Here is a 22332-nt window from a genome sequence, read left to right as displayed (position 1 = left end):
GTATTTCAGTATATTTTGGTAAGTGCCATGGTAGAGATAAACACAGTACCATGAAAAGAATAAGAAAGGAAAAGCGAACTTGGCCAGATCACTGGAGGTCTGAGTAGGTGTTAAGGATCACTTTTTGCTGGGAATTGATGATTGTGCTTAATTTTTAAGGATTGTAGCATTTAGCCAGGTATATAAGCTGGAGAATAGTGAAGAAGGCATTCTGAATTGAAAGAGTTTAGTCGGTGAAGGGTACTTGTGAGTGTATGGTGAGATTAGGCTGGAGAAGATGGTGTTCAGGGACCAAATTAGAAAGTACCATGTGTGCTGAGGTGTTTTGGCGAGCCATTGAAGGATATGAAGCAAGTAAGTGATCTAGTCTGAGTTCTATTTTAGAAAAATTACTATGGAAAGTGTATGGATGATGGATAAATTTCCAGGTTTCCTGATGACTGTGTGGATTGGTGATGCTGTTAAACTTGAGGGAGAAAGGGAGAGATGAATTAGAATTTAATAGTGGGGAGAATCTTAGAAGCAGTCACTAAAGAGAAAAGCAAAGACTATTAGAGACCAAAAATTGAGCACTGAATGAAGAAGTTTTACTGCCAAGCAGGAAACCTGATCTAGCACAGTCCTAGGTAGGCTCTGGGGGACAACTTTTTGGGAAGGAAAAATGGAGTAGGTCTTTTGAAGCCAAAAGACCTGGTGATATCTCTGGTTTATATTAGGTAAGCAAAGTCTCTGTGTGTTGTTGATGGGCTGGTGACGTATGGATTTGTTGGTCAGATAAATGACTGGTCAGAAGTGCTTTGTGTATGTGTCTTGAGTGTATATGTATGTGCTTGTCTTGAGATTATGGTGTGTAGAGCTGCCAATGCACAGGCTAATGTGAAAACATATGTTTTCACTGCACCAGGAGCTAAAAACATAGTTAAGCTCAGTTCCACCACACTAAGAGAAAACAACAATCACTTCGTATTTGAGTTAAATCACCAGAAGAATACTATAGCAATCATTTTTTAAAAAGAATACATAATTCTGTTTTACTCCAAAATCTTGTGCAGAAGCTGTCTATGTAGTCATCAGCTTGATTGTGTTTTTGGGGCAAATTGTGTGTTTCTTGGAGTCATCTGCTTCTGGAGTCCTTTTAATTAGACTCAGTTTCCGATTACTCAGGGGTGTGGAAATGCACTGGTGTGGATCGGTAGCTTGTTTGCACTGTGACACATAAACCCATGCATCAGCACCTTGAAGCTTGACTGTTGTAACTGTTGACAGGATGACCTGAAATGGTCCCTTTCTGTGAGGTTCTTTCCAGAGAAGAAAGGTGTCACTGAACACTTGTTGAGCATAAGACTGAGTGAATCACGTTTGTCTCTGATAGTATTTAGTTAGGTTTGTATGTGAGAGCACAGAATAAGTTTTCAGTGGACTTTGATTCCATTTGCATTGGGCATATCATAATGATTTCATAGGGAGAAAGTCTGTGTGAGCACTGAGGGAATAATTGCATGGCCATTAGTGCTAGTGGCAAAACATTAGGCTGGGAAACACAAAACGTTTATGAAACTTGGGGGATAATATGAACAGTGGAGTGTCTGTATTAAGAGAAGGATATTACAGAGTTTCTGTTTAACTCCTCCAGTGAGATGAATTTCTTGATCATTTGACAGGAAGGTAGAGATTCCCCGTTTTATTAAGCAGTGAACCTGCTTCAGTGTCTACATGCTCGGTGGTAACAGTATATCCTGCTCTGGGAATGTCTTTGTTATTTATTTATTTGGTGATTTTTAAGATTAGTCATTTCACAAACAGTATTAAATCAGAGTTGATAAAAGGGGGTAGCTGTAGGATCAGAGCTGGGCATATTAATTTTTGAGTGATTGCTAAACAATCATGTAGTTCATCCGATGAGGGAGTAATGTTGCAGAATTAAGTTTTGAACAAAGGTGAAGAGTGATACACAAAGTGAGCAAAAAAGGACTTCATAAAAAAGGGATTTCAGTTGACAAATTGTTGAATATTGCTTAAAAGTAACAAGAATTGCATGGCATAAGGTGAGTGGAGAAGTGCCACCAAATGCAAACAGGGAGGGTATGTCTTAGTAAGATCAGCAGTATGCTTGTGTGAACAGTGCTGTTAGATTTCTTATGGAAGGAATGGAGGATAGGGAGGTATTTGGTTAAGAGCTACTGGGAGTCCAAGGATCACAATTCTATTGATCGCCTTGAGGACGTGAATAACTGTAGTCTTTTCCATTAGGTTTTAAAGGAGCATTAGGGGAATGTTACAAAGGACAATAAATCTTTGTTCTAATAAAGACTCAGTGTGAGATTTATTCTTGGTAATCACTTCAGGTTTAAATAAATATTGGACTAACTGAGGCAGGATTATGTAAGGATCAATTTGAACTCTTAGTAGGTTCAGCACCATATATTCTGCCTATGTCAGTAAAATCTTTAGCCCAGAGTACAGGTATCTGATATGACAGTGGGTTAGGAGAGTTCAGTATCCACAAGAAAACAAGGGCATCTAGGGCTGCTATAATTTGGCTTTGTGCACATTTTAAAATTTTGGTATCTCTAAATATATGCTTTCTATAAAGCATTTAATTTGACAGTGCTATCTACAAAACAAGCCTCAACTTAGTAAATGAGCCAGAGTAGTGGTCACACTGTACAAAGGTGTCTTCCTTTCCTAATGGACTCATTGAAGTTGGGAAAAGTTGGGCGACTGACTGGGAAGGTAAGAGAGTTATTGGTGATCCCCACCACTGTTATTCTCTTAGTACTGTCAGGAGGAGGAGAAAGGAATTGAAGGCAGAAACAGAGGGCCCTGTACCCATTTGGAATTTTAAGGCCTGTTCTTGAAAAGAAAATTCATTTTGTCTAGTAACAGAGAATATAATATGGTATTATTGAGATGCTCAGAGGTATGTCATTACTCTGTTTCTATTATAACTTGGCTTGTTGGACTCCTTCCTCAGTTTTGAAGGGATAGCAACTCTTCTAGTGCCTCAGCTCTGTGGATTCAGCACGCCTCCTCCCTCCCTCCCAGGACAGTCCTTTCCATTATCTGTTTTAAGAGGAATATTAGACTTTGAGTAAGTTATTTCATTTGAAGGGACATGTTTTTTCCCCCCTTTTCATTCTTTTAGTGTTCTTTGACAATATTATGTGACATATCTAATAATCCATTTGCCAATCCACTGACATTCATCTCACTAATCTGGCTGTTTCTAGTTTTAATCCACTAAAGGGCTGAAAAGACCTTGTAGTGGTCTGCTTCTAGGCGTGTACTAAAATATTTCCTAAAAGTTTCTCAAATCTTCTGATTATGGATGATTTTGCTTGCAGTTTTGGGTTTTGGTTCAGTCTACTTTGGTAAGAAAGGCTTTCTGGGATGGCCAGAAGCAAACACTTTGCTGTATCTTCAACTTCTTTAAACTTTCTTCTGGTTTGTGATATTTGATCTGCATTAGGATCCCAACCTGTTTTTTCAAACCATCTTTGACCTTCTGGTGCGGAAACTACTAGCCTATACAAACTTGTGAAGTTCTGGCAGCCCTGGGAGTATAGAGTATAGGTATCTGAAACTATTCTACACTCCTCAGAAAACTTTTGGTTTTCAGTGGACTTGGGGGTTGCATGTGAGACCGTTTCAAAACAACAGAATGACTTTCTTTTGAAGAGCAGGGGTAAGTCCTTAATGGAAATTGTGTGATTGTCCCTTACTACGTGGGTGCTCGGCAACAGGTTAGGAGATGAGACCATGATATCTAAGGGAAGAAGATATTAGGGAAACCCATGATGATAAAGAAGTGTGAGCAAAGAAGTATGAGCTCTTTAAAGAGTCAGAACATTAGGATTCTGGAAGATGGGATAAAGGCTGAGCTTTGGAGGCAGGGAGTTGGAAAAGAAAAACTGCCTTTTCTTTAGCTTTTGCCAGGGAATCCTTCAAGGAAGTTAATTTTGAGATATTGGGGCATTTAGATGTCTTGGTGTACCAGTTTAAGAAGGTAGATTATTGCCTTGGGGGTTTTATCTCCTTTGATTCTAAGGCATCGCAGAACTATATGCTTGTTGAAATCATAAGTTCCCTAAAGTAGCTGCTGCAATTGTAAATTATCAGCTTGGTGTAATTATACCATATTATTAGACGTGTGTATATGAACTTGGACTGTAGTGAATATACGTAAACTTGATTCTTTGAATTGACAGTCCCTACAACAAATATTGAAAAGGAGAATCCTCTACTATTTGATAGACAAATGTGTGTACAGAGTACCCAGGCAGTGAGAGAGACCCTATTACCTGAAGTCCTTGAATCTGGCCCAAACCTTGAATTTTCTGAGGAATCTTTTAGATAAGACATAGGTGGGCTACCAATGATATGCAGAATAGATCCCCTCTTTTTGTCACTCAAGAAAGAGGCCAAATTTCCTCTGCATGTTCACCCCGAGAAACCAGATGGCTCTGAGCCAGAATAAACAGAAACTTGTGAGACAGAACAGAACAAACTCAGAATCACCATCAGAAGGTGCCCCAAACCTGCTAAATCCAGGGCCCAATAGGTCCTTAAATGTCGGTGGTCTGTCAGTTTTACTGGGTGGCTCCATCACATGATCTCTGTGGGGCCTTCAAACTGTTAAAGGAGGCATAATGACTCTTAGAGACCGTAGATGGTGCACCAAGTGAAAAAGTTTTATTGCCAAGCGTGGAACCTGATCCAGCCCAGAGTCTAAGCAGGCTCTCAGGGATGAAGTTCAGGGCAGGGGAAATGGAATAGGTCCTTTAAAGCCCAAAGACCGTGAATGATCTTTGTTTCGTATAGAAGAGCCACATTTTTGAGTGTTGTTGATTGGCTGCTGATATTTGGGTTGGTTGGTAAGCACTGGACTGGTTGGAGATAGTCTGTAACATATGTATAGTGTGGAATTATGATGTCTAGCTGTGCCTATTTTGTATGTAATATGTCTGAGTTAAGCTTTTCACTCAGTTACTGCGTTGGCATCAGCATGCTAGGTGGCCATGTCAAGGTTTATCAGAGTTTAGTAGTTGTCTGGATATGAGGGTGTGGGTGTTAGGAGAGAGAAAGGTCTGGATATATTCTGTAGCTATATATTTTGGAAAATAGTTTAGTAGGGAAAAAAGGCAGCTTTAATGAGTCTTAATCCACTATTAACTCATCTAATGGTGTTCTAAATATCCGTTGATGTTCAGTAAACTACTTCAAAACTTAGTGGCTTCAAACCACATTTATTTTGCTGGAGAATCTGCTGTTGGCAGGCAGCTTGTCTCTGTTGCACTCAGCATCAGCTGGGGTGGCTCAAAGGCTGGGGCCTACGTTATCTGAAGGTTTATTCACTAATGTTTCTGGCAGTTCAGCTGGCTGTCAGCTGAGACGTTAGCTGGGACTGTCAGCTGAAATTCCTACAAGTGGCCCCTATGTGGCCTGGTCAGTTCAAGGTGAGTACCCAGAGGGAGCCAAAGCACCTCCTGAAGGCCCCACCCCCAAATACCATCACATTGGAGATTAGGTTTCAACACACAGATTTGGGAGGGACACAGACATTCAGTCTGTAGCATACCCATTTTTCAACTATATCAAAGTTACATACCTTAAAATAGCTTATCTTAATTTCCATAAAAGAACACCTTGCTAAAAGTAAAACATCATTATCTGAGATTTTCCAAATGTGGAAATAAAGGTTTATGAACTACAAATAATGAAACAGGATGGCTTTTCATTTTTTATAGACTTTATTACTGTGCCTTGCACATTTTTGTCATTATGATAGATGTTCTTGAGGATACAAAGACCTAACAACCTTTTGAAACAAAAATCCTAAATATTCTCCCCTTGCAGGATAAATGATCTGAATATTATGCCTTATGTAGAAATACTTGTGCATTTGGATTTTTCCAGTAGTCCAGAGAACTTTCAGAGAATGAGTTTCTCAAGCTTTGTCCAGATATGGTGGATTTTATATGTAGGCTCAGTGGAGAGATTGCTTTTTGCAATGATTCTTCATAGAAAAGATTTATACATTTGTACATCTAGAGGTTTTCTTTTTTTAAAGGGAATATAGGTATGTGATAATTTAGTTATTCCTAAATGTCTTTTTTTTAAAAAAAATTACATCTAGGTACAGATTTTGCTTATTTTGTAGATATAATTTGTCTGGTTTTTTATGTGTCAAGGTGAAGTTGTTTTCAGTTAAGTTTTTAAAACACTCTTCTTTATATTAATTAGTAATTCGAGTGAAAAAAACCTGTGCTCTTTAAAAAAATCAAGATGAATGTGTGAATAAATTTTAGATAAAAGTTCCAAAGTGTACTTGATAAACATAGATATGTAAGACCCTATGTTATTTTAATGAAGTTCTTAACCTAAGTCATTTGGAAGAGGCTGTAGATGAGCTTCTAGGTTTCCACAAACCCTTTAAAGTGTGTGTGTGTGTGTGTGTGTGTAAATACGTAATTTCCATCAGATTTTCAAAGTGGCCCTTTATCACCGCCATCTCATTCCCCCGAAAGTTAAGAACCATTACTTTATGGTCGTGGTTCTCAAAGTGTTGTGCAGGGACCAGCAGCATCCACATCCCCTGGGAACTTAGCCCAGGGACCCTACTCCAGACCTCCTGAATTAGAAACTCTGGAGGTTCCCCCCGCAATGTGATTTAACAAGCACTGCAGGTGATGAGATACATGCTAAAATTTCAGAACTGTGACTTTGAGGTGATAGAGTAGATATAATCTAACAAATACTAGTTCTATATATGTTGACCCGTAATCTATACTAATCTACATAATCTATACTGATTTTAATTTGCTGATATTATAGAACAGATATTATAAGCATGTTCATATGTTCTTGTCTGCATAGCAGTTTTTTGAAAACAAATACTGTTTTTGTTGATATTTAAGAATAACTAATATTTGAAAACACTTAGATTTATAAAGTGTTAATGACTTTTGGGTTTAATATATTTGCACTTTTGATTAAGTGCCTTTTGTCTGTGACAGTGTTTTGGTAAGCAGTGTGGATTACCTTGATCTTGAGACATTTTTAGTTGCAAGTAACAAGAAAACAACCCACTTAGACTACCTTAAGCAAAAAGAGACATTATTTGGGAGGATACGGTTTTGGCACCTAGAGGGGAAAGTGCAGCCTGGGTGAGATAGGACCCAGGAAATTGAAAACTTCAGGAACTAAGACAGTTATTCCCTGGGGTCCCCTCGGGCCATTTCAAACCCTCCTGTTTCTCAGTGCTCTGCTTCTTTCTTTGTAGTGGCTCTGACTTGCTGATTTCCCAGGAGAGAGGGTCTGACTAGTTCATTGGGTTTGGGGGCTGCTCATCATCCAGTCAGTGTGGCCAGTGGGTCAGGATCACACACTACAAATACAGCCACTGATACTGATCTTCTCCAACGGTAGCTCTAGGTTACGCTTGATTGAGGTAGTATCATTTATAGCATTCTGATGTCCTGTGAAGGTTAAGGTAGGACTGCCCGACTTGCTTTTTGGTCAGTAGTGAGAAGCTTTCTTTCTCCTTACAGTGACTTTCTCTAAAAAATAAGCCATCATAAATTAGTTTAGTGAATATTATAATTGTAGATATGAAGTTGTTTAGTAGAACAATCCCATTATAATCCTGGCTTATTTTTGCATGTATTTGGATAGACTGTGGAAACATGCCTTCAAATTGTAATCACACCCTGTACACTTAAGACAGTATATGTTTAGCTTGTGCTTTTTCCTTTCTACATATTACAGACTTATAAAAAGATATTGGTACGTTTCAGATGCTCTATTTTATATACATACTGACTGGGTGTTTGAGAGGGTATTATGTGTAAACAGGTATCAGTAGGTTTTTGGCATTTGCAGTCAGTAATTTTTCTTCTGCCAATGTTGATAAGGATTTGGCATTATGCCTTTCATTTAAACTTTACATAGCAATTTAAAATGATCATTTGAATAGAACTTGGACAGGATGATGTAAATGGCAACATGCCATTATAGAAAAAATGTAGGAAATGTGATGCATTAGTCCCTTGCACTGGAAATTTTACTGGGGAATACTTAGCAAACTTTTGGCTTGCAGTGGAATAAGAGGGAGGAGCAGTGGAAAAAGGAAGCCTTTTGTTTACTGTAAAACAATGCAGTGAATTAGACATAGTGATGTTAGAATAGGAGTCTGAACATGACAAATCTAGGCAGATTCCATTGAAATGGCGAGATGTTTGACTCAACCCTGAGCCTTCTTACAGAGCTTCAGAATTTCTGAGACTTCAGTATTTATAGTAATTTTGAATTGTGTACTCTGTGCATGGTTTTATAGGCTCTGGGAATGCAGTGGAGATTAAAAGTTCTTGAACTCATGGAGTTTAATGTTTTAGTTGGGGAAGACCTTAGGAAGTGAAGGGTTAATTGGCTTAACTGTTTATATATGAGAAATGTGGGTCTTTTGTTGATGTTTAAATTTGGTAATTCCCAGGGCTCCTTGGAGAAATGACTGATTCTAGGGCTGGGGCAGGGAACATACAAGATAAGCCTAGAGCATTTTCTAGTTTCAGAAAGTATGGAGGTATGACACCCCGCCCCCCTCAGTGATGTGTGTGTATCAAAGGAACACAGGAACCAATTGAAAAAGTTCCCAGTGCCAAAGCTGGGACAATTTGAGCAACAAAATAAAGTAGTATTGGAGTATAACCCAAAGTGTAAAATAAATATGAACCCATACTGATATAAACAAATGATTGAATAATTGATACATGGAGGAAGGTAGACAAATCTCCCCTGCAGAATTCCATATAATTTATGTAGACATTCCAATGATGAGGGGAAGAATAGCTCCCTGGTTCTTTGATGTAGGCTGTACAGAGTGACTTCCTTCCGAAGAATACAGTATGGAAAGGAGTAACTTGACAGTGCAGAAACCTTAAAAACGCTTTAGCCAGGTCAAGGTTAATATCAACAGTGATAAGTCATGTTGATAGTATATACCGTTGATACGATGTTATGAGAATGGTACCTTTACCTTTGTGATCTCTCTCCCAACAACCCATAAACACAGAATAATCATGAGAAATCAGTCAAATTCAGTTGAGGGACAGTCTCCAAAACACCTGACCAGTATTCCTAAAAACTGTCAAGGTCGTAAATAACAAGTCTGAGAAACAGTAACAAAGTCTGAGAAACTGTCACAGCCAAGAGGAGCCTAAGGAGACATGATGACTTAATGTGACACGGTATCCTCAGTGGGATCTTGGAACAGATAAAAGATGTGAAAACTGAGGGAATCTGAACAAAATATGAACTTTAGTTAGTAATAATATATCAATGTTAGTTAATTAAACTGTGGCAAATGTACCAAATTAGTTAATATAAGGTATTATTAATAATAGGATAAAAAGGGGTGAGTGTATGGGAACACTGTATTATCTTTGTAATTTTTCTGTAAATCTAAAATTATTCTAAAATAAAGTTTATTAAATTTAGTCTAATTCCCTATCAACCCAGGAAATATTTCAAAAGCATAAAGTTACAAAGAAGTATTTTCTTATTATAAATTAAAGCTTTTTATAGTTGCAGTCTTCTTTCCTAGTTGTACTAGTGGCCTGTATTCATAAATGGAGCCTTTTTGGGAAACTAAATATCTTTGGCACTTTGCTCTATTAGAGTAGATTATCAGGTATTTGAGTGGCTACAGGTTTTGGAGGTTGGAAGGATACAGAAGACCTGGGAGCTTATCCTTGTTTACATTGTTGTAGAAAAATGGTTAGTATAATTGGAGAACATGATGTGACAACATACCTTTTTATTGTGTATGAGAGAGAAGACTCAATGAGATATTAGGAAAGGGCTCCAAGAGGTAGTTGGGTTCTAGGGTAAGCCAGGGTGCTTACAGATAGTTGAGGAAACAAAAGACTTTTTAGATTAAGGGAAGCAAGGAGTGAATTTTGGTTTATTATTTACCTTTTAGTTTGCTCATCCTTATACCTGGTCAGTGGTTTTCTGAGGATTTTCTTGATTCAGCAAGTATTTGCATACATATTATGTTTAAGGTATTATATAATAAACTAGGACAAAGAAAAAGTCACAGCTTTGTCTCCAAGAAATTTATAGCTTAATGGGATATTGAGGGAAGGATAATACATCATGTAAATAACTTTAATACAAGCAAAGTGAGAAGGGACATATAAAACAAGTAGAGTCAAAGTGTTGTTGGAAGGTCACAGGGAGGGAGAGATCAAAATCAGATTGTGAGAAAGAATCAGAAGAGGTTTCACATGGAATTGAAATTTGATAAATGGGTAAAATTTTGAGGGTCACTGGTTAGAATAATAGCACATGAGCTGGGAGGAGTATTTTGAATAAAGTCAAAAGCAGAAAGGTCCTGGGCTTATTAGGGGGTAAAAAGAGGGTGACATTTTCAGTCTAGGAGTTAATGAGAGAGAAGGCTGGGATCACTGATAGCCTTCTGAGTGAGGAATCTATAGAAAAAAAGAATGGAGCCTGAATTCAAAATGCTCATTTACTGGGTGACAGGGAAGCCACAACTGTTAGCTCTAGTTTCCTTTTCTGTGGATATTGAAACAAAACTCACAAACTTTTAAGGATCAAGCAAGAAACTCTATGTAGAAGTTATTTTGGCACATTATAAAATATATAATTACTTAAATGTGAACACTGGAAATGGAAATAGGCAGAGAGATATGTGATACCTGATGTAATCTGGCAACTGCTTTAGATGTGGGGTGGTTGGGGAGGGGGAGAGATAAGAAAGCTGTTTGCTTTCTGGATGATTGGAAGCATGTGGTGCAATTTACAGAACTAGGGAGGTCAAAAAGAAGAAGAGCTGGTTCATTAGGAAGCTGACTAATTCAATTTTGAGTAAATGTAATTTGAAGTGCTGGTGAGGCTTCCAAGTGGATATGTGTGGTAGTCAATTGAAATGTGGGCTTGGAGCTTAGGAGAGGAGTGAAGCTAGACATACAGATTGAGACTCATCAATATTTACTGAAAACTTACTAGATACATGAACTTTGTTATTGGCTGAATGGTTGTGTCCCCCCATATTTCTTAGGTTGAAGCCCTAATCCCCAGTGTGACGGTATTTGAAGGTGAGGCCTTTGGGAGGTAAATAAGTCATGAGGGTGGAGACTTTATGGTTGGGATTAATGCCCTAGAAGAAGAGACTCAAGAGAGATGACCCCTCTCTCGGCCATGTGAGAATACAGCAAGAAGGTGGCCGTCTGTGAGACGGAGAGAGAGGGCCCTCACCAGGCATTGAATCTGCTAGCATCTTGATCTTGGACTTCCCAGCCTTCAGCACTGTGGGAAATAAATACTGTGTAAGCTACCCAGTCTAGGGTGTTTGTTACAGCAGCCCGAACTGAAACAGGCTTCTCACTAGGTTGTGAGAAGACCACTTTCTTGCTCTTTATGATACTTGCAGATTCTTGCAACCTGGTGGATTAATTTTATTAGACATTTTAGAGCAGAAAAAATAATAGCAGCTAGTATTTATTGAGCACTTGTTGTATACCAGGTACTATTCCAAGTGTTTTGTATTTCAGTTTATTTAATCTTTAAAACAACACTGAGGTGACTCTCAGTATCATTTTTACAGATGAGATCTGAGATAAAGAGATATTAAATAATTGTTCAGGGTCGCAAGTTGGTAAGTGACACCACCAAGTTTAAACCCAGGCATTCTGACTCTAAGTGTTTAACTTTATATAGTGCTTATAGCTTCACATTGTACTATGCTGTCTCTTGTGAGTGTCTCTAGAAAGAGAAGGTAAAGGAGAGAAACTTGGGAGTGGCCAGAAAGTGACGCAACTTTTTCCCTACACGTAGGATAGTGTTCTGGCTTCATTGCAACTATTTACTTGAATTTTATAATAAGGTTCCTTTCTGTTGGTGTTCTGATGTAGAAAATAAATTATTGTTTGGCTAAATTTAGATATGCTATATCAGCCTCTTGAGCAGCCATCAGTAATGAAGTGGGTCTGGTTGAATGAAGGTGTTTAGTCGGGAGGAGATGGCGGCTGAGTCTCCAGTAGCACTAGCCAGGATAGTGTTTAGCATAAGAGTCCTTAAGTTCTAGTGAATTTACCCTCCTTATGAATAAAGGAAAGTACTTTTATGTGTTTTTATCTTCAATTTGGAGAGATGAATTTATGGAAGTATTGATTTAAGATATGTAGCTGAAATGCTTGCAGATAGTTTCTTACAATAGCAGCTGCTACAGCGTGCCTGCTGTGGGCCAGGTACCCAGACTACCTGCTTTACGTTTCTTTCATGCTGAATGTCCCGCTTGGCTTTAGCTGAACCATAGTTATTTTAAACTTGTGAATTTACACCAGAACTTGATTATTATGCTTGTAACTTTATTTTAAAGTTAACCTCTAAGGCAAAAATGTACAGTTGTGGCCAGAAGTAATATCTGCATTTATTATGTCAAAGGAGATCATTGTTTTTGTATTGAAAAAGTTAATAAACTTGCACTTGACTTTTAAAAAGCTTATATGTATACCCTTACCCTTGTTTCAGTTTTATTCTGTTAAAAACTATACTCGTTCGGGAAAAATTTTTGATCAAAATCTTCATGTTTGAAATTTGAAAAAAAAAAGTAGTTACTTAAAAGTTGTTATGAGTGAGCTAGAAAGGTCATTTTTAATTGCTTAACTTGAGAACCAGTTTTGCCTTTGGTGAAATATTTAAGAGAGAGAGAGAGAGAGAGAGAGAGAGAGAGAGAGAGAGAGAGAGAGTATGTGTATGTATATATATATATATTTTTAGTAAGAATATTTACCTCATAGTGGCAGAACCTGTATCTTTTAACACATCATCTGCTACGCTAAATTAAATTAACTACGTGTCAGGTACTAAATACATTAAGTTAAACTTAGAGGCCCAGTTTGTTTTGTAGCATGCATGAAATGAATTGCCTAAAATTCCTTGCTGCAATGGCACTGTAGCAAGATACTTAGTTAAAAGCAGGTCTAATATGATTGTAGAGGTGAACTATTATATCTATTGAAAGAGGGAAATTGCTTATTTTTTGGAGAAGGTCCTTCTGCAACCTAGGTTTCTATTAACCATTTTTGTGAACCTGTATCACCAATAATTGTTTAACCAGTGTTTAAGTTCCTTTGAAAAGAAGAGTTGACCTGAGAGACTTTTTCAATCTATACATGATGGTTAAGTTTGGGTTTTATAATTAGATTATTTGACTTGGACTCTCAACTCTAGAACTTACAGTGTCACCTTTGCAAGTATTTTATGCCTGAACCTCAGCTTCTTCATTTCTAAAATGTAGGTAATACTACTAACTTCACAGAGTGGTTGATGGACACTTGCACATAGTAAATAATAACTGTTATCCAATCTTTTTATATTCCTTACTAAATTTACATTTTATTGAATGTACTGTTTGTAAATGGACTTTTACTCTTAATAACATACTAAAAAAATATTATCTGGTCAGTAAATACATTTATGTAATTTTAATGGCTATGTAATATCTCAACATGCTATTTGTCATCCACACCATTTCATTATTGGTGTGCACATAGGGTTGTAGCTGATATTTGTTTTTGCTCATTGCAACATTTTGTAATAATGTTCTTGAATGGTGAATCTGTGTAGCGCTTCTGTTTCAAGCAACAATAACTAAAACACATATGTATAAAAATCATGTACATGTTTTCTGTAGAACTTACATTTCATTTTCATTTCACATTTAGGAGATGAGGTTCAGGTTGTCTCTTGGAACAGCAAGATCTAAATGGCTGTCATGTGCCAGTGATCAGGAAGGGTGCGCATTAGTAGATGTTTTTAAAGCACTAGGCCATCTTGTTGGAATTTGTATAGGAATGTTATCCTGAACTTCAGTTTTATTTTACAATGATAATAAAAGTTCAAAGAAAATCCGGAGAAATCTATCTACTCTGTTCAAAAGTAGTCTATACAACTTTTGAGTTACAGAAACAGTATTATAAAATCTGTTTTTGTGGGGCTAAGGAAGACGGGATGTCTGAATGTTTTTTTTCCTTTCTCTCAAGCAGTCTCGTTCCAATCAGCAGTGTAATTGGAATGCAACTCCAATCTGGAGGAGGAAGGGGAATTTTTGGCAAGAAGAGACTGAGCAGTTGGGAGTTTTATTCAGATGAAGCATAGACAGCCATTCATTATGAGTGCAACTCAGTAAGAACAGCAATAGCAGTCTATTTCTACAGCTGGGATTTATACTCTGATATTATTACATGGTGTGTTGCATATAGATAACTCCTTTCCATCCAGGAAAAGAAATTGTTGACTTAAATGGTAATATTTATTAACATCTGTACTTCTGCAAATGGTTTCCTCCAGTCACTGCCTCAAATAAAATATACTAAAGGAGATTTTGGCAAAATTTTAAAACATTTCTTGAGAAAACAACAGAAAAAAAAGATATTTAAGGCATGACATTTGAATTATACCTGATCTGCAAGCTCTGAGGGCAAAGGACTATGTCTTATTTATCTTTCTATCTGCAGAATCTGTCATAGCATGTGACACAAAGTGGGTGCTCAGGAAATGTTGAATGAAAGAGTGAACGATGTAGACAGTGCTACCTTCTCATTAAGCATCTCAAGATGGTCACATCTCCATCTGTGAAATAGATAGGAGTTACCAATATACCAACAAGGCTGCCTTTAGCTTCTTTTGATCATCTCCTCTACCCGTTGAAACTTATTCATGTATTAGCAACATCTTATTTGTGATTTTTAAAAGAAAATTTGTCAAACATGACCTGATGAGTATGTTTTAAATAAAGGGAAATGATAAAAATAAGATTTTGTAATTATGTCAAAGTTATGATTACTTGAGGATTGGTAATTTATCTGTCATATAGTATAAAAAGTCCCCCTTTTAATGAACTTATTTTACATTATTTTGGAATCTGTTTCTTTCATTCAACAAATATTTATTGAGTGCCCATTGAATGCCTGGCGCAATGTGTGCTTGGTGCTGGAGATACAAAGAAGCGAGACAGACATGATTTATGCTGCATGGAGTTTACCACTACATAGTTATAAGCAACATTCTAAACTTCAGCAATTATAATAAAGTGTGATGAGTGCCTGTGAAAGGAATGGGCTTCTGTGAAAATACAAGTGGGCGTAGAGTTGAGAGAAACATGTTCTAAAAGACTTCCTTCCCTTTGAGACCTAAAAGATGAGAAGATGAAGCCTGAGAAAAATGTTTCAGGCAGAGGGAATAACATGTGAAGGCTGTGGGTGAGAGATGGTGTACACTTGAGAAAGTAAAAGTTTGGTGTAGCTGGATCTTGGACTTGGGGGCTTGGAGGGAAGGGTGGTGATGAAAGATGAGGTCAGAGTGATGAGCAGGAGCCAGAGCCTGAAGGGCATTGTAAACCAATATAAAGTTTGGGCCAGAATACGAGGAGTGATAAAAAATATGGTGAATGTTTAAATTAAAAAAATTTTTTTTAATTAAATAAATTATTACAGTAAAGACACATTGCCATTAATCCCCCTCAAACTACTCCCTCTCACTTCAGACACTTCGTTCTTGCCCCTTTCTGAGGCAGTTCTGGAAGTCCTTTCATGAGTGTCTTTAGTTGAGCTGTCGTGGCTGCCTCGATGTCCTGAATCTATTAAAAACGTTTACCTTTCATGGTCATTTTGATTTTGGGGAAGAGCCAGAAATCACATGATGCCTTATTCAGTGAATAAGGTGGATGAGGACGCACCATAATGTTTTTATTTGACAGAAATTTCCGTATACCGGAAGTGATGTGTGACATGGAGCCTTTCCGTTGTGATGACATAATATGGTGAATGCTGCTGCCGAGTGCCATCCAACGGAAAGGCAGGGATCTTCAATATGGGAAGTGGCATGTCAAACCTTAGTTACAGTGTGTGACAAGTTTCAACTTGTTTGGTGCAGCCAGTTGAGTGTGAGCTACAGTTGAGAGAAGGTGTGTTTTAAAGTGTTCCGTAAACCATCCTCCATCATGACAACCCTCCATGTTACACATCACTTCTGTCTGGTACAGCAATTTCTGTCAAATAAAAACATTACGGTGTGTCCTCATCCACCTTATTCACTGGATCTGGCACCATGCAACTTCTGGCTCTTCCCCAAAGTCAAATTCATTCAGGACATGGAGGCAGCCATGACAGTGCAACTAAAGACACTCACGAAAGAGGACTTCCAAAACTGCTTCAGAAAGTGGCAAGATCCATGGGCTAAGTGTGTTTGAAGCAAGGGGGAGTATTTTGAGAGGGACTATTGGCAATGTGTCTTTTACTGTAATACATTTTTTTTAAAAAAATTTAAACGTTCACTGTAGTTTTTGATCACACTTCGTCGTACCTTGGAAATGTTTTAAGGATGGAGGTCAGTAGAGGAGACGAGAGACAAGGTCCCTGAGACAGTGGTAGGTTGGGTGTGAGATGCAGAGCATGGGGAGAGGGATAGTTCTGAGGAGTGTTTTAAGGTGTTTTGGAATGTTGTTACAAGGAGGAGAAATGGATGGAAGGACTTAATCATAGTTTTAGGAAGATCACTTTGGGTTCAGTGTAGAGAACTGACTGGAGGGGTTGAGGCTTGAGGCAGGGGACTGATTGGGAGGCTATTGTAATGACCTAGACAGGAGTTGATGGTGGTCTGGACTAGGGGATGGCACTGATAACAGAGAGAAGTGGAAAGATGAAGGATATTTCAGAGGCAGTGGGGAGGAGGAAGAGTAGTGAAGGTTGCTCTGAAGGTTTCTGACTGGGGCAGTGGAGTGGAAAGCGGTGGTATTATTGAAAGTAAACTGGAGGAGCAGTTTTGGGGGACAGGGGAGATGGGGATTTTATTTGGGGAGGCATATTTAGTTTGCCTGTGTGGACGTGGAATTTGGGAGAGAGCGAAGTGTTGGGTTTATAGATTTGAGTATCATAAAAATGGTACAGATCTGGGAGAATGTATGGAAAGTGGCTCTTCAGGTTTGTATTTTGAGAGGGAAGCGCTTTGTCAATCTGTTAACTATGAACTTGCTCCCAGAAAAAATGTGAGTTCTTTCACTAGAAAAATACACATACATATAATAATTTACAAATAATTCCAAGGTTTACAAAGATGGGCATATGTGCTCCTTGGGTTATAGAGTAAAAGAAGAGGACCTAGGGCAAAACCCTGAAGAAACTCAACTTCTTGGATGGAGTGGAGGAAAAAAGATCCGGCAAGGAAGACTTAGAATGAGATCCTGCCTGGTGTAAAACCAGATGAATGGGGTGTTAAACAGAAACCAAATAAAAGAAGGGCTCCAAAAGAGGGAGTAGTGAACTGAAGCGAATGCCCCTCAGGGGTCAAGTGTGATGAACAACGAGAAGTGTCCATTGGATGGATTTAGTGATTAGGTCCCCAGGGCTTTGGAGAAGCAGTGTAGGGGCAAGGGTGAGAGAGGAAGCCAAATTACAGTGGGAGGTAAAGAAGTGGAGTCATAAAGTGTAGACAGTTCTTTAAAGCAGTTTCGTTATGAAGGAGAAGAGGAAGGATGGTGGCTGGAGGTAGGAGGCATGGGCGAGACTTGTGTATGTTGAAATGCTGATGAGGCTGTTCAGGAGAGGAGAAGAGAGAAAGGTCCCTGAGAAAGTGGTGGGTTGGCATGAGATCCAGAGCTCAGGTGGAAGGATAGTGTTTGATAGGAGAGTGGACATTGTAAGCGGATGGAAGAAAAAGAGAATGAGTATCAAAACAGTAAGTTTGTAGGTTTAGTTTTGCATATGTTTTCTGTTTCTCTGAAGTAGGATGTGAAATCATGTCACTTCTTGAATCCTAGGATGGTGGTTAAATCATGATAACCTCATCAATACTGAAGACTGTATAATTTGTATTTATGTATAAGATAGGGCCTAAGTCTCTTAACGAGTAAATCAGTATCCTGTGCTTACTTAATAATTTGATTCATTTACCGATGGCATCTGTCATTAAAATGACTTGTACTTGAACTGTAAAGTGGTTAATGATATTGAGACTTATTACCAAGGTTTATAATGTTAAATGAATTTTTACACACTAAACTTCCAATAATTGTAACTAATTGAACAGACCATTTAAACTGAATGGTTTAGTAGTAAAAATGGGTAGAAATTAACCAAACATTACTTTCATAGATATTTTATAAATTGAGCTACAAATTTATGGAAATTGATGTTTTCCCTTCACTTGTATCGAGTTTGAATTAAAGAAGTTAAGTTTATGACTGTATAAGCAGTAATTTTTAAATTAAAATATAATTCACATGCTGTAAAATTCACCTCTTTACAATGTGCAATTCAATGGTTTTAATATATTCACAAGGTTGTGCATCCATCACCATATAAGTAATAATTTAATGCAGGGTAATCCAGAGAATGTAGATTTGGGATATCTAGTTCAATATATTAACTTAATTTTTGGAAGACATAGTAGATCTCTGTCTTGTCGTTGAGCTGATGATTTAAAAGATTATCTCTCCTGTAAAGTGTCTGTGGAGTTTAGGTGCAGAGTAAATAACAGAATGCTATTTAAAACAACCCAAGCTCATCTAAATCAAGAAAGCTTTATATTACTTATGGTCTTCAGTATAAAATTATTTTATCCCTCAAATATATATATTAACCCAAATTTACATAGTTCCTCCTTAGTACTGTTTTCTCTTGCCCGCAAGCTACTCTGTGAATAGATTTTGATGGAAGATAGGAATTGGGTCCTTATTGGAATACCAGCTATATAAACTTTCTTGCCCTCAGCTGTTCCTGGTGATCATTGCTGAAGTTACAAACATGCGTTCAGCTGCCTTTTTGCTAGTCTTTAATGAAAGCTTATGATCATAATTCATAGCTTGCTGTGGTTAGTGTTTAATTATTATTCACTAGTGTGTAATATGAAACTTTTGACAGTGCAGTCCTACCATTTTATTTTAATCTTTCCCATGTATTTTTTGTTTCCTTTACAGTACTCTGTGCAAAGAACTTGGTGAAAAAGGATTTTTTCCGTAAGTAAATTAACTTCAAATCTTGTATGTTGTGTGTAAACTTTTTGGATAGCGTTTTCAGAATTGTCCGGTTTAGGGATTTCTCTATTCAGAAATACACTCAATGTTATTTTATGAATGCTTTGGTTCAAAGCCTTTTGGCATCTCATTTTTGTGCTCTTTTACCCTTAGCCCAGTTCCCTTTACCCACCCCCCCACATATTTCGGTGAAATGTATGTGTGTGCAGGTGTGTATATGCAGATGTGTGTAATGTATACTGAAGGTGTGCATACTACTAGATTTCTAGAAAAGGTTTGAGGTTATTTTGTAAACACTTTTTTCCTCATAACATTTTATAGGAAACTTGACCCATGCATTCAGGATTCCTTGGAAGGTAGGGAAGTCATTCAGCCTGCTTGGAATTTCCAGAGTGTAGAAAGAAATCTCTGCCACATTTGATCGTAGATGCTCCTAAGTCTCAGATTCCAAAGTAGATATTTGGTTTCCATATTTGCTGTGTCTTTGCTGATCTGTTGTGAAATTTTTTGTGGCTTTATTTAGGATTAAGATTTGTGAGGGAGGATTGGAAAGAACCCCCTATGTGTGTTTACCCTGTAATATACTTCACAATAGCTTTAAGTTATTGCGTAAAAAAATGAAATAAGTTTTAGTAAAAATGTCTAAGCCAATAAAATTTTATATGTAAAATATTTGAAGTTAGAAATAGTATATTTGTTAGATTTTCAAATTCAAGTCCTATGAGCCAGCAAAAACTGGTTATGAGTGCTAATTTAATATGAGTAGAAAATTCTCAAGGGTTTGGTTAAAAGAAATAATAAGCTCTTGATATATTTTAAAATCATACTTAACTCATTCCACTTGAAATTTTATTACTTCCAATCTGTCTAGAGTTGAACCTGAATTAAAGTTTATAAAATAACATCTTGTAAAACTATATAATTAAAAAATTTTATGATATCTGTGCTTATATGGGAAAGCAATTAGCATAATTTGGGACATAGTTAAGAAGAAAGTTATAAGCAGTCTCCAATTTATGTACCATGTGCCCTCTACCCAACTCTACCCCAGCTTTTGTACCCAGTGGCCTGTCTGTGCTGCCACCAGTTAATGTTCTCTTCACAAGCTGCTGCTGAACTACCCACCTCATCTCTGTTACTAATAACCAGTGTGTACTTTTTTTACCCTTAGGTTGATCTGAGGTCACATTTATCCTAGCAGGACTGCAAAGTGGCAATTAGGGTTGGATAGGCTAGTGACAAGGAGGAAAGGAAGAGAAGAGAGGAATGCACACTCGTACAGCTGCCTCTGTACCCACCAAGACATCTGCTCTAGTTTTAAAGATAAAATCTTCAGTTTTGTCTCCCTGCCTTCCTCCCCAAATTCTTTTCCTTCCTCCAGAGTCCCAAGACACAGCTCCTCCAATAAAATATCCAGATAGCCTTGTCTCAGTTTTCCTAGGAAACCTGGAGGGATCTGACTAATTCTCTGTAAACCTCTGAGAGGTTATCATCACTTATATGTTCTTTATCTGTCCTTAAGTTGTATGTAAAAAATATGAAGGAAAGAAGGAAATCTTTCCCTTTTCCCTTATTAAGCAGTAAAAATTGATAAAATTACTTAAGAGTTATGAGCTTGCTTCAGGGATAAGAAAATTAGGGGAAACTGTGTGATTATCTGTAAAACCCAGAGTGGAAGAAACACTGATGGCCCTGGAAAGGGAAACAGGAAAGCCGAGCCTGAGGCCTTCAGAAGGGACTCCTACTAGCTCCCAGGTTCACATTGGTGAAGGCTCTCCCGCTGCGGTAGACTTAACATGGATTTTTCATCTGTTTATAAGTTAAGCGTTGCTCACAGAATTAAAATTAGTTCCTAAATCTCTTAATTAAGTTTGAGTGAGAATGTGTTTATTGATAAGAATGCAGTTATTGATACTGAAATATGTGGGGGGGGGTGCCAAAAAAATGTCTATAGGTGGACACTGGTCAACGTTGCTCAAGCAGTAGTTCACGGTAATCAGAAGTGTCTGGACGCTGATGGTAACCACTTTGAGCACCTCTTGTCATTGCAGAAGTCAAACATGACTTGTATCATCTTTGGTTATCGGTGTATATAGAGTATCACAATTTTAATATAGTTTTCCTTTCTTGAAATGTGTATACATTTTTATTTTTTGAAGATTTTTTTTTTTATAAAATTGGGGAATTGGGGGATGGGAACAGCGCTGGGGAATTGGGGGAAGGGGGACAGACAAGTTGCTGTCGTTTTGTTCTTCAGTGTAGTTGTGGAGGACGTTGCTTCACTGGCCCAAGTTGGCACCATCATTGCACTCTTCCTGGGCGAGGCAGACCAGTCGCCAGCTTCTGGACAGCCGCTCACTGCAGCTGCTGGCCGCTCACGCTGGCTGCTGGCGACTCCCCGCAGCCCAGCTCTAGGTTGAGCTGTTGTTCAGCATCTTAGCTGTAGAGGTCAGTGTCACTGGCCCTCATATGTGGGATCTGAACTTGGAATCTGGTGTCCCAAGCCAGCTCTTAACCAACACGCCACTCGGCCGGCCCAGAATGTGTATACATTTTTTTGGCACCCTCTGTAGTTAAGTTTTTGTTTGTAATTCAGTTTAAATCATGTTGAATGAGAAAAGTAATTTTAATATTAAGCATGATTATATGCTGATGAAACAGATACATATATTTTTTAACTATAGGAAACACTGCACAGCCATGTGTTGTCTTTTGTAATTTGTAAAATTTGAGGTAATACTGTTTATTCCAGGATATCTACCCTTGCTGAGAAGAGGTTTAGCTCATTTTTTTTTAAGAACTGCTTTCAAGCTTATTGGCTTTTAAAAATAAGTACTTTCTCCTTTCCCCAAAATTTTAGCAGGCAAATTTTCAACATACAGCAACATGTAAAGAATTTTATAGTGAATACCTACTATCTAGATTTTACCATTAACTTTATCACATATCTATTCATTTATCCATTATCTGTGTTTTTAAAAGAATGTTGTCATTAGTATCAAATTTTTTCTCTTTTATGCAACATTGAAATAAAAGATTTATGTGTAAGGTACTGTATTAAGGTGTTGTATAGGGACCTAAGGGCCTGCAATGAAGTTACTAAGAACCAAGATGGTTGGTTGAATGCCACTCTCCCCCTCTCCCCAATAAAAAATAAAGCTTTCTTTTCTCTGGTAAGTCACTCATTTTTTTTTTTTTAAAGATTTTTATTGGGGAGTTGGGGGATGGGAACAGCGCTGGGGAATTGGGGGAAGGGGAACAGACAAGTTGCTGTC

The 22332-nt window shown here is 37.8% G+C and overlaps 1 protein-coding gene across 1 annotated transcript in view; it reads left to right on the top strand.

Moving 5' to 3' along the window:
- The window catches only part of SMURF2 (SMAD specific E3 ubiquitin protein ligase 2), a 99258-nt gene that overhangs the window by 29309 nt on the left and 47617 nt on the right, over positions 1-22332 (top strand). The window contains exon 2 of the mRNA XM_019637781.1: positions 19001-19039. Coding sequence (XP_019493326.1) covers positions 19001-19039 — 39 coding nt within the window. The remainder of the gene's footprint in view (positions 1-19000; positions 19040-22332) is intronic.

The sequence above is a fragment of the Hipposideros armiger genome, unplaced genomic scaffold, assembly GCF_001890085.2.
Source record: "Hipposideros armiger isolate ML-2016 unplaced genomic scaffold, ASM189008v1 scaffold_34, whole genome shotgun sequence".
NCBI classification, from domain to species: Eukaryota; Metazoa; Chordata; class Mammalia; order Chiroptera; family Hipposideridae; genus Hipposideros; species Hipposideros armiger.
This window is presented reverse-complemented; position numbering and strand designations above follow the sequence as displayed.